Source organism: Oenanthe melanoleuca, chromosome 3, assembly GCF_029582105.1.
Source record: "Oenanthe melanoleuca isolate GR-GAL-2019-014 chromosome 3, OMel1.0, whole genome shotgun sequence".
Lineage (NCBI taxonomy): Eukaryota > Metazoa > Chordata > Aves > Passeriformes > Muscicapidae > Oenanthe > Oenanthe melanoleuca.
Genome location: NC_079336.1, coordinates 104,654,018 through 104,666,842, shown reverse-complemented (window position 1 = coordinate 104,666,842; position 12,825 = coordinate 104,654,018). Strand labels below are relative to the sequence as shown.

The window sequence follows — 12,825 nt, the reverse complement described above, 5'->3', positions numbered from 1 at the left end:
TAAAACTTTTTTTTTTTTTTTTTTAAATTTTTAGGTTTTCAAAAATCTTGGCATGGATGTGCTTAAATCTGCTTTTGAAGGTTATAATGCCTGTGTTTTTGCATATGGACAGACGGGATCTGGGAAGTCCTATACCATGATGGGAAATGCGGTATGTTGTGTTTTCATAGAACCAGAATACCAGGTTGGAAGGGCCCTCAAGGATTGTCTGGTCCAACTTCTCTTGTCAGAAGCGTGGACAAGGCAAGATGGCCCAACATCATGTTCAGATTAATCTTAAAAGTGTTGATTGTTGGGGAATCCACCACTCCCCTGGGGGCATTATTCCAATCACTGATTGTCCTCATGAAAAAGGGTCCTCTTTATATCCAGTTCTCTGCAGGAGTAATTTGTGTCTATTACCACTGGTCTTCTGCACATGACTCCTTGTAAATAGGAGTCTCCATCTTCTCTGTAGGCACTTGTTAAATACTGGAACATGGTTATAAGATCTCCTCTAAGCCTTTCATTCTCAAGGCTGAACAAATCCAGCTCTCTCTGCCTTTCTTCACATGGCAGCTTCCCAGTCCTTTGGTCATCCTTGTCACCCTTATCTGGACCCTTTCCAGCCTGTCCACATCTTTTTTGTATGGCAGAAACTAAAGCTGAATGCACTATTCCAGGTGTTGCCTGACAAGTTCTGAGTAGAGTGGGATAATGACTTTTTTATCTCTGCCCTGGTTGTTATGATGCAGTCCAGCATCCTTTTGGCTTTCTTTGCCACACAGTTTGCTCATGTTGTGCTTGCTGTCTGCAGGACCCCCAAGTCCCTTTCCACAGAGCTGCTCTCCAGCCAGATAGATCCCAGCCCTTGCTGCATTCCTGGATTGTGTTCTCTCATGTGCAAGACCTTATATTTGTTGAACTTCATAAGGTTCTTGTTAGCCCACTATTCCAGCTTATCCAGGTCGTCCTCCAGGGTGGCTGTTCCTTCCAAAGTGTTGACTTCGCCACTTGGTTTGGTGTCTTCATCAGACTTTGTTGTGCTACACTTGGTCCCATTGTTCAGGTCACTTATGAAGAATTAAACAGCATTGGGCCCAATATTGATTCCTGGAGACCCAACTCATGACAGGTTTGCAGTTTTACAAGGAGCTGTTTGCCACTGCCCTCTAAGTGCGGCGTAAGCCAGTTTCCACCCACCACACAGACCCCTTGTCTAGACCATAACACATTAGTTTCTTTAGCAGCAGACTGTGGGAAACCATGTTGAAAGCCTTGGAGAAGTTCAGGTAGACAATGTCCACTTCTTGCACCACATAAAGTGAGCAGGTGTATATGTTTATTGTAATGGATTAAAATTATGCAGTTGCAGGAGCATGTTTTTATGGAATTTTTAATACTGCTTCTGTCTGTATGCTACTAACACTTTCGTGTGTCACACCTTCTAGTAGTAATCAGAGGTTTTGGAAGCTGTTTCTTTTAAAGAAAGATATTTATAGTTGGAGGAAGTTTATTTAAGTGATGCTCAGTTGTTTTGTACAAAACTCAGTAATTTTTGTTCAGTAACAAAGCCAAACATTTTAAATGTTACTGCTGATTTTCTATGCCCAACTTGAGACAAAAAAAAGGAGATACTGATTTTGAGAAAATTAATGATCAGCTTTTTCTGAAGATATGTGCTTTTTAAACCTTTTGAAGAGTCAGAAGACTAAAAAGCTCTTTGAGAAGGCTGTCAGGTGAGAAGCAGAAATTGGCATGACAGCAGTTCTCCAGACCCTTATGAGATTATACAGGAAGTTTAATTTTAAAGATTGTGTCCTGTTGAGCACTGCAGGAAGAGGAAGGTGTGATAGGAGGTATTTGGCAGTTTGTGAGTAAAGGATGGGAGTGGTTTCTCTCAGTGGTCTCTGGCTGTCCAAGGACAAAGAGGACCTTCTGAACTTTTGGGAGTGGAGCAGTTTAGAAAGGCTGACTGATGAAGCCTGTTTGCCAAGCAGCCTCTGTGGATTTCATTCTTGAATAATTGGGAAAAGAAATATATTGTGTCTTCTCCCAGTAGAAGTGAAAAGGAGAATATTAACACTTATCCTTCTTTGGATAGATCACTCTTCTGAAATGTAGTAAGATTGGGCTCTTGGTACCACCTCTAGTTTAGGAGAGTAAATCAGCTGTAAATCTTTTTTTTTCAGTTGTCACAAAATAAGTACCTTTATATCATAAGCAGAATAGACTTTTGTAACCAGAAAAGATCTCACGACCTAGGCGTGGATTTCTATTTCAGAAATTTATAAAAGTGACATTTTTATGAGACTGCCTCACTATATATAATGACTGTAATCATCAAAACAGTTTGCAAATGAATAGATACTGAAGTTTGTTTGACACTATTCAATACTAAGATCTAATCTTCTTGGCATGATACATAAATACTTTAATCTCGCTTTGTACAGAGTGTATATAAAGTATACTTAGCTGGCAAGTTAAATGCCTCAAAATTGATGGTCCTGTCAGAGAAACTACAGTGCTATAAGAAAACTTGAATTGGAAATAAATACTCTTTTTTCCCTACTTCTCTTTTAAAAGCCTGGGTTCTGTTCTCATTTTGTTTTCACTATTTGCTGTTCTTGGCTCTGGAAGGCTTCTTCTGCAATTTTGTGCACAGCAATCATTTCAGGAAATATGTGGGCCAGTTAGCATATTGAGCAGAGATACTGAAATGAGCAGAGATCTATAAAATATCAGGGAAGTCAGATTTTGGATGTGCAGAGAAGGCAAGACTGGGAGATTAAAAGACAAGACCTGAAAGGCTGCTACAGAGAATAATTTACTCCTTGTGCTCAAGGTAGATGGGCAAAACTCAGTACATTTAAATTGCAGTAGGGAGTTTTCTGGTTAGATAGTACAGAAGAAGAACAGGCTTTTAATGAGAAAATTCAGCTTTGGAGTGAACTACCTATTTTGGTTCTTCTGATTTCGATGTCTGGAAGCTCTGTAGGCCAAAGAAAAAAATAGTCCTAGCTCTAGTTGATCCTGCCCTTCAGCCCTAGGGGGTGAAAATAAGAAAGTATTTAAATTTAGTTTCCAATAAAGAGTGTACATTCTTTAAGATGTACATTTTACTAGCATAATACTTGGGGAACTGTGTGTGCTTCTTTTCTCAACCTTATATTGCTAAGGTTGAAATGACTCAGAGTTTGTACTTCCTATTTTAAGCCTCTCTTTGTGGTTGCTGAATTATGTCAGACACTAATGATTTGCCTAAAACTGTGTGATAGATCTTCCATGTTTTTTCCCCTAAGCTTTAATTAAAGCTATTCAGTTGTTTCCAAGCAAGATATAAACGAATTTTCCCTCTTCTGTTAAAAAAAAAAAAAAAAAAAAAGTATGCGTGAATTTCCAACACTGGTACATGAAACTTTACCTGGAAATAGAGATTGATAATTGACAGATGTTGGGAAATGCTGCTCCTCCATTGCCAGAGGCAGCTGTCCCAAAAAATTAATCTGCAAGTTTCTCCCTTAATCTAGGATTTATTTTTGTTTTGTTTTTTTTTTTTTTTTAACCCAAGGTGCAGTCATGTGAAGAACTAGGAAAGAGAGGAGCAGAGAATAGGTTATTATTTCAAAGAATGAAGCTTGGTTTGAGAAGGATAGAGAGACTCTGATTAAGAGGAGGAAGAAGCTAGGAAAAGGAAAAATGAGGGGATAAAGTGTAATTAAAAATAGATGTGACTGGATGATGAATTAGGAGTTTTATCTGGGCAAAGGAATGTGCTGGGAGCGAGCAGCCCTATGTCAGATGAGACCAGACCTGCATGGCACTCTCCTGCTCCTCTGCTGCTGGGGAAAACCCTCACCATCATAGCTTACTGCTTGGTTGGAGAAGGCTCTTCCTGGACCAGCAAGGAAAGCTGCATGCTAAATTTCTGGGTATTTTAGTGGAATAGGTTTTATTCAGTTTGCTTTATTAAACCAACGAAGCATTTTATGCATAAAATTTCTTTATGTGCAGAGACAAACATTCAGTAGTTAAATATCGAATTTAATTTGGCTGGATTGTGGCATACGGTGAATGAAGGTTTAATTTTGTCATTGTATGCTAATTTATTCAGAGGGCCTGCTGCACTTTTCAACACAGGAAGGACTGTGACCTGAGAGTTGGGGGTATGAATGAGAGTGTTCCATGCTGTTTGTATATGGCTCTTGTCCTATTCTCTGCAGTTATTGCCAAGTACACAGTGAAATGAGATAGAAGCAGTTAAGATACTGGTGAGATAAGGCAGTTTATTACTTAATCTGGGGAGCCAGTTTCTGCCTTAAGTAGTTGGGATTATTCAAAGTGAATGACAGGGACAAAATGTATTCCAGTAGCAAAGAAATGAAGCTGGCTGTACATTCCACACACAAAAGGGTTAAAGTGGCAAGGTGACTGCAGTTAAATAAAGGGCAAGAAAGTATTTGCAAAAAGTTTTGATTTTTCCCTTTTCTGGAGTCTTAAACTCTCCGTTAGTCTAGGGTTTTATTTTTCAAATTATATTATATTCAAATTCAAATTATATTGTGCATGCATATATAGCCTTGGACTTAAGAATTGTTGTTATTGCAGGGTGACGCAGGTTTGATACCTCGGATTTGTGAAGGATTATTCAGCAAAATAAGTGAAAAAACAAAGCGGAATGAGGCATCCTTTCGAACAGAAGTCAGGTAGGTCTTGGCATGTTAAGAATTTGCAGGTTGTCAAACTTGTTTCACTTACAACCACTCTGTTTCACTTTATCTCTGGGAAAAGTGCATATTTTTAAAAAATGACTTTTTATGCTTGGCCTCAGTCCTGTATTGATTTTTATAGGCACTTATAGTCAAAATGTGTAGTACTTGTACCTTCAAGCCAAGAGCTGTGCATATTGCAGCATTTATATGACAGTGCAAATGCCTTTGCTACTGGACAGCATCTTCCTTTTTTTTTGCCCTTTATTTCAGGCTAACTTTAGGAGATCTTGGTCTTCCTAATGTCTGATTTCTTTCTGCTTTCTTCTTGCTTTTTTTGCCTTTTTCCTTTATGATACAATACCTTGTATCATTATTATCTTAAGCCAACTTTTGATCTGTTTTTTTCTCCAATTGTCTTGCTTTCAAACTTGTGCTAGTATGGCTTTCCTTTTATAAAAGGCTCTTGAATCAGTCAGTGGCTTTCTGTTCTTTTTCTTTCAGTTATTTGGAAATCTATAACGAACGTGTGAGAGATCTTCTCCGACGGAAGTCATCAAAAACTAATAATTTACGAATACGGGAACATCCAAAAGAAGGGCCATATGTTGAGGGTAAAAACACTTTAATTGTTTCACACTGCATATTTTATTACCTTAATATATTCTAAAATATAGTTGTACAAGGCATTTTATCTTTTAAATTATAAATTATGATGGATGCAGTGCCTTATTTTGATAAAAAGCATTGAAGGAATAGCTTCTAATTTTCATCTCTACTTGCTTTCCTAATCCTAAAATTATTAGTTTTTTATCGGTACATTTATTACACATTTTTAAGTAATGTTAAGAGATGCAATTGATTTTAATAGGTTGTTGACTATAATGTGTAAGTCTTAGATATTTAGATGAAGTGAAAACCTATTAGAATCTAATTGTCTTAATCTGTTCTCTACCAGGGAAGGTTCATGTCTCTTGTGGGATTATGCTCATGTTATTCCACTAAATAATTTAGTAAGATTGCATTTTTTTTTGCTGTAAATGTGTAAGTTGTCTGGTGTTCGTATGAGGCCTCATTCCTCTCCTTAGGTGATAAACAAGTATGACAATAAATGCTAATTGCAGCAATAGTTAGTAGTAGTGAGGGTAATTTGAATATTTTTGTAAAGAAAATTAAGAACATATATGAGCATACTGTAACACTCTGCTTTTCTTCAGACTTGTCTAAACATTTAGTCCAAAATTATACTGATGTTGAGGAGCTTATGGATGCAGGAAATATAAATAGGACGACAGCTGCAACTGGAATGAATGATGTTAGTAGCAGGTCTCATGCCATTTTCACAATCAACTTCACTCAGGTAACAAAACAAAACTCCTTAGAGAAATTGGACGCGTTTCTTTAGAGCATAGTGATGTGTTACCTTTATGTAGTAAACTTTTTTAATGACTCCTGCTCTTTATTGTTGTTTTTGGGGGCTTTTTAGAAAGCCCATGGATGACCTGCTAAATGAAGAGAACTTGGGGGTGGGGGAGAAATTCAGTGCAAATTTGTCTGTGCATGCTATAACTTGTTGAAAGCAATATATAAATAGAATACAAATGTTGCAAGCTTAATAAAATGAATGCAGCACGTGGTCACTGCATGATGTAAATTACAGCTCAGTTTCACAGCTTGTCTGTAAACATCTAAAAAGTTGCAAATATTACAATTTAAAGAAATAATATGGGAGTTATGCAACCATTCATTATCAAATGTCTTTCACTGGCACCTCTAACACACCTGTCTTCTCAAGATCTGCTATAGTAAACAAGTTAAATTCAGCCATGTAATGAAAAAGGCCACTAAATTTGATTCAGTAAAAGTGCAGTATTTCTTAGCTTAACATACTTTTCTTTGTTTTATTTTTACTTTTCTGTAGGCTAAATTTGATTCTGAAATGCCTTGTGAAACTGTTAGCAAGATTCATTTGGTAGATCTTGCTGGAAGTGAGAGAGCAGATGCCACTGGTGCCACAGGGGTTAGATTAAAGGAAGGAGGGAATATTAACAAATCTCTAGTTACTCTGGGAAACGTAATTTCTGCCTTAGGTAAGTCTCTGGTTTTTGTGCTTGTCTGTCTTGAGATGTTTTTTTTCATTAAATACCTTTGTTTACTTGCACAAATTATGGCCTAACACATTTTTGAAAATGAATGAAAAGACTTAATTTTAATTTTTTTTTTCTACCTCTTCATCACAGCTGATTTATCTCAGGATGCAACAAATCCTCTTTCAAAGAAGAAACAAGTATTCGTGCCTTACAGGGACTCTGTGTTGACTTGGCTATTAAAAGATAGCCTAGGAGGAAACTCCAAAACTATTATGATTGCCAGTAAGTATTTTTAATTTAGTGTTTTTTAAAATTCTGAATAGTTCATACTTAATAGGAGTGGATGTAAATATTTAGATTCCAGATGTTTTGTTAAGGCAGAACATGTTTTACACATATTAGTGATTTCTTTCTTTCTGAGCTTTCTAGTTACATTCTGTCTTCTGCTTACACTCTGCAGAGTGTAATTAAAGCTCTGTGCATCTAGTCTATACTGGGGTGTGAATCCTGTTCCAAACTTGTTTTTTTGTTGCATTAGTAGCAACCTGGTCTCTTTTGACATCTGTCACAGTGTGACTTGGGTTTTGCCAATTTTAATATATTGAATTTCTTTTAGAGATAGGATTTGGGGAGTAGAGACAAGGCAGGCTCAAAACTTAAAAAGGCACAAGAAGAAACTTATTAATAACACAAAAAAAAAGAATTCAGAATAAGATTCCTAGATTATTCCCTCCTCCCTTCATTCCACATTCCTTAACAACATCATACAGAAAACACTTCAGTCAGTTATCCACCCAAATAATCAGTTGAGTTCACTTAAGAGAAAAAAGTCCCTTTTTTAGTTATGGCTTAGGGGGTGTCTTCACCTTCACAGTCTGCATCTGCCCAGGACCTACAGAACCATGAATTTTCCTCCCATTTACAGAGTCCTTCCAGACCCATGTTGTGGATTACGATGCACACTTTTAAAGGCAGGCTGCTGAAAAACAAAATTCTCTTCATCTCCTTTTCTATCAAATGTCTCTGTTCATATTCCAGTCCCAAAACACAGAGCTCAATTTCCCTGAGGCAAAAAGTCTTCTTCTCAAGCACCCCAAACCTCCCCAAGTATATTTCACAGTTTAAAGGAATTTTAGTGAAGTTGCAATCCCCTCATAGCCCCACAAAAAAAAAGGTTTTCAGCTACTTATCAGTTGCATCTTTTCAATCTCTTCCCACCAGAAACTTTATCTTCATTCTGCTGACCTCTGTAGTCTCCATGCTTCATTTCTTCTCATTCAGGGGAGCTCAGGAAATCGAAAATCTTATCCAGGCATAAAAAAGTTAAAATTGTATCCAGATCTTGAGAAAAGCCACATGGGCAGCTGGAGGTTTCTTCTGCCACGCGGCTGGTGCCGGGGCCATGCGGAGCCGGGGGCCACGTCCATGCGGCCAGAGCAGCCAGAGCCACCTCACCCCCTGGGAGCTGGAAACCAAAAGACCCTAGAGAACTTGATCCACTGTGATTTGTGAAAGTGAAATAACTTTTCATTTGTTTCCCGAGCTGTCCATCACCAAATCAGCTCTCTGATTGGTCCCAGCAGCTCACAGGGGAAGCCCTCAGGTACCAGAGAGTCCCTCCCACTCCCCAGCCTCATGGAGCTTTCCCTGAGGCGAATCCACTCCTCCGCCCTAGCATGTGAAACCAACACAACATCCTTTGGGAAAGGTGGTCACTTTTATCTAACTTTCTAAAAGCATGCAACGTTTTAACTTCTTGTCTAAATTTAATTATGATCAGTTGTCTTGAAAACTGGCATGGTTTCCTTTTTACCCATAGGAGGGTCTGCGTGGATTAGAACCCTGCCTCTGCTGTATGTATTGCAGATTTGTCAACAAATTGGAATGGGAATTCCATTCCCAAAAAAACAAAGTGAAGCCAGGATGATGTTTAAGGGGAGGTGAGGATTTTGGATGTTGGAAATCACAGAAATGGTTAAAGATCATTTAGTTCCGTCCCTCTTGCCATAGACAGGGGCACCTTCCCCTATACCAGGTTGCCCAGAGCCCTGTGCAGCCCAGCCTTGTTTTGCTGGTGGGTAGGGTCAGAGACACAGACATCAAATTAAGGAACATTGTAATTGACTAGAATTACACAAAAGGATACACAGTCCCAACAATCACAAAAGGATAAGCTAAGCAATGGATATAGTAATTAGCGAAGAATTACAAAAAGATAAGCTAAGAAGTGCACCTCATCATTACAATGAAAGAATGCCTATAGTGGTTAAGACAGATTCATGACCAGCTTACCCTAATAAAGATACATCATCCAAGTGTGAGAGACACCAGCTGTGGGGGAAAACTGTCACAGGAAGGACTGGAGAGCAACACCTGGTAACTGGGAACTCCTGTGGTGCATCCACCAGGCAGATGTTGCTTTATCCAGTTTCTAGATACGTAAAGGTAAATACACGTTTTGCCAATAAATGAACATATTGAATGAACATGTAACAGTACTCTCTGAATGACCAAATATGTATAAATATTTGGTTTGTGGGTTCATCTATATGTCAGTTTTGGCTCAGGGCTTCTTGTTCAGGCCTTAATACTTCACTGTTTCAGTATCTCACAACCTTCTGGGTAAAGAATTTTATCCTAATACCTAATCTAAATTCTCTCCACTTTTAGCTTAAAACCATTTGCCAGCCCAGCATGCAGCAGGATTTCTGGGCCTTGAGCACAGGCTGCTGATTCATGTTCACCCACCAAAAAGAACCCTTAAGTTCTTTTCTGCAGGGCTGCTCACAATGAGTTCTTCTCCCAGTCTGTACTCTTGTGTGGCATTGCCCTGACCCAGGTGCTGCACCTTGAACTTGGACTTACTGCCCCTCATTGTGTACCTGTGGACCCACTTGTCAAGCTTGTCCAGCTACCACTGGATGTGAGGAGAAGAAGCAGCTCTGAAATTTCTCTCTCTTTCCTGCTCAAATGAAGTGTGGTCTTAACTGGTGCCAGCCCCATTTTGGAAATGTGGGATAGGAGAATTGAGGGAATAAAATCAGATGAAGTTCTGGTACTTCAGAGCTAATCACATTCTCTAGATAGCAGTTCCTTTGTTGCAGGATTTTGGGGCTGTTTTTGGAATCCATGCTACTTGTTTTCCTCAGGAGAATCATAGTAGTGCCCATAGATAATTGTGGACCAGACTCTGCTTTGGTTTTCTGGCTCTTTAAGTAAAGCTGTGCTGGCACCTTTCTTCTTGCTGCTTTCTTGCAATTCCATGGTTGAGTAACTTCTGGTTTTTTTTGTTTTTGACAAAGGGATAGTGAAGAGAAGTTTTAGAAACACAATGAACTTTCAGTACCTATACTAATGATTACAGTACCCAGCTTCTTTTTCAGCTACTTCCTCCTCTATTAGTGATGCTTCTGCTAGGCAGAGCCCTGATGTTGATCTTTTCCCCAACAGTAGAGTTACTGTTGTAGGTGTTGTGGTAGAATTCCCTAACAGCCCAACAAGCTGTCTGGATTTGTCCTGCCTTTTCTATAATTAAGCACAAAAAAATGCAGGAAGATCACTTTCAACTGTAGGAAAGGCTGTAGAAAAACATGTCTGATTTTGATTTGTTGTATTTCTGTAACATATGGGTAACATCCTTCCAGAAAGAGAATAATTGAGTAGTGGAGAGGAGACAGTAGATAAAGCAGGGAAGTGAGAGTGTGAGCTAGGGGAAGTGTAGGCTGTTTCCAAATGCATCTCCTGTAGCTCAGTCTGTGCCACAAAAAAAATATTTATTGTTTTTGACAGAAATTATTTTAGTTGCTTAATTAGTTTTTCAGGTGTTTTCATTGTCTGCTTGTCTGGATCTCTTGTTCAGTTTCATCATTAAGATTTCTGGAATGTTTTCTCATCTATTTGGATGCCTTAATTATCTTTTAAATTTGGAGCATCATATGTATTGTTAGGAAAATTAAAGGAAGCATGGCATTAGCACTTGCATTTAAATGGCATTGTTTTTCCTGGTTAGGTAGCTTGAAAAGTAGTACTGGTTTCTCTTGATGCATCAGATAGCTGACAGTTCTGTGTGCTGCCAGATGCCTGCAGCTCAGGAAAACAGCTAGGTTTGTAAATTATAGAAGCTCTTCTCTTGTTCTGGTTCTCCTGTCTGGTTATTTCTTGTTTTGATGCGGTTTAATTTCCCTACTGTGTTTTACCTGGAATGTCTTTTCAATGATTACATTGATACTTAAAACATATTCACTGTTTTCCCGACTGTTCTTGTAAAAAATTGCAAGAAAACCTGTGGGTCTATTCATATAGACATTTATGTTTACTGGGGAAATGTAAATGTTAAATAGATTGGCAAGAAAGATTTCTTTGCAAGACTTGGTTGTTAGACCTGATTATCCTAATACACTTATGTCATACAGTGTTTACTTATGTAAAGTTATAGTGACATGAAAGTGGAGTTAAGTGGATTTGGAACAAATTGTATCCATACTGGTAAATGATGTATTTCTGTCTCTTCACCCACATTGAATTTATCTGACTTCTAAAATATAAACTAACTTCAGTAAATGAAACATATGGTGCTAGATAAACTTCTTCTGATTTCATGTCCTTAGCTATTTCACCTGCTGATGTCAATTATGGAGAAACTTTAAGTACACTTCGCTATGCAAATAGAGCCAAAAACATCATCAACAAGCCTACTATTAATGAGGATCCTAACGTCAAACTGATCCGTGAGCTGAGAGCTGAAATAGCCCGGTTAAAAGCCCTGCTTGCTCAAGGGAATCAGGTTAGCTTTACTTGGAATTTATGTGTAATTTTCCTTGAGTTATAACATCTATTTCTAGAATGTAATTATCTTTCATTATATTGATTTGAGTAAACAAGCTCTATGAGGCTATGAATGAATATTAATTTCCTGACTGAATCAGTTTCCATATGGCCACCAGATTATCTCTTTTAACATAAGGGGGGATAAATTGTCATCCCAAAGCTTTTAGCTTTCTCATAATATGATCTGAGCTGGATTGCAGTGTGCTGTGGAACAGGTAGTCAACACAGCATAAGGAGACTGAGCAGGAACATACCTTCTGGGTCTGTCCTGATGGACTGAACAGCTACTTTGTGTAGTATCTTAGAAGAAGTTTTAAAATATTTAAGATGCATAAATATGAGAATGTAGAGTATGATGGATTTAAACAATACATTTTATTTGCGTTTGGCTGTCCAGTAAATTAGAAGGCATATCATATGCTAAATATGTAAAAATATTTTCAATGGTGGTGTAAGAAAACAAAAATCATGCTCTGCTTCACTTTTGCATGATTCTCTTTCTTGCTCTGTCAGTATGATCTGCTGTAAACAGTAGCTACAAAGACTCAGTTAAGTTTAGTTTCTCCTGTGTTCCCAGGGTGGTGAAACCAAAGCAGCAATAAGGAATATCCAGTTGGTTCAGGCCAGTTGTTCTTCTACATAATGCCATTCAGGACTGCTAGATTTCATACTTGAGCAAATATAATTTTGGAGTATCTAAAGTGCTACTTTAGATTTGTTCCTAGAACTGTGTAATTCTGTTTTAGATGTCCAATGCAGTGTGAAATATCAGTTCAGCATGGACCTTTGTTAGTAGAAGGGTAGGACTTCAGCTGGATTTCATGCTATAAAAAATTTGCTGAAAAGGGGGATGAGAACCACTTTGGAAGCAGAAATGGGTATTGTAGATGATTGGAGCAGAGACCTCTGCTATGTTACAAACAATTTAAAAACTCTTTATGGGATTGAATTACTTGTGTTTCTTTCATATTGTTTGGGAGGGAAAAATTAATTTATTTTCAAGTTATGGTTTAATTTAGAGTTAGCGAAGTGGATGTAATTTGGACCCCTTGTGAATTTTGAATGCTTTGACCTAGTTTCAAGCTGTAAAATAGTGGTTATTGCAAAATAAATCTGGTTCTTAGGTAGAATGTGGTAGATGGCTGTATGGGATACAATAAAGCATTTAAGTTCATTGAATTTGTGATGGTTGATAAAACAGCAGGTGGTGTGTTATGTAT

The 12,825-nt window shown here is 38.0% G+C and overlaps 1 protein-coding gene across 1 annotated transcript in view; it reads left to right on the top strand.

Annotated features, from left to right (window-relative positions):
- KIF16B (kinesin family member 16B) overlaps positions 1–12,825 on the top strand; it is a 141,019-nt gene that overhangs the window by 19,984 nt on the left and 108,210 nt on the right. Inside the window, exons 4-10 of the mRNA XM_056487991.1 lie at positions 35–151; positions 4,588–4,685; positions 5,193–5,302; positions 5,906–6,048; positions 6,610–6,778; positions 6,929–7,060; positions 11,386–11,561. Coding sequence (XP_056343966.1) covers positions 35–151; positions 4,588–4,685; positions 5,193–5,302; positions 5,906–6,048; positions 6,610–6,778; positions 6,929–7,060; positions 11,386–11,561 — 945 coding nt within the window. The remainder of the gene's footprint in view (positions 1–34; positions 152–4,587; positions 4,686–5,192; positions 5,303–5,905; positions 6,049–6,609; positions 6,779–6,928; positions 7,061–11,385; positions 11,562–12,825) is intronic.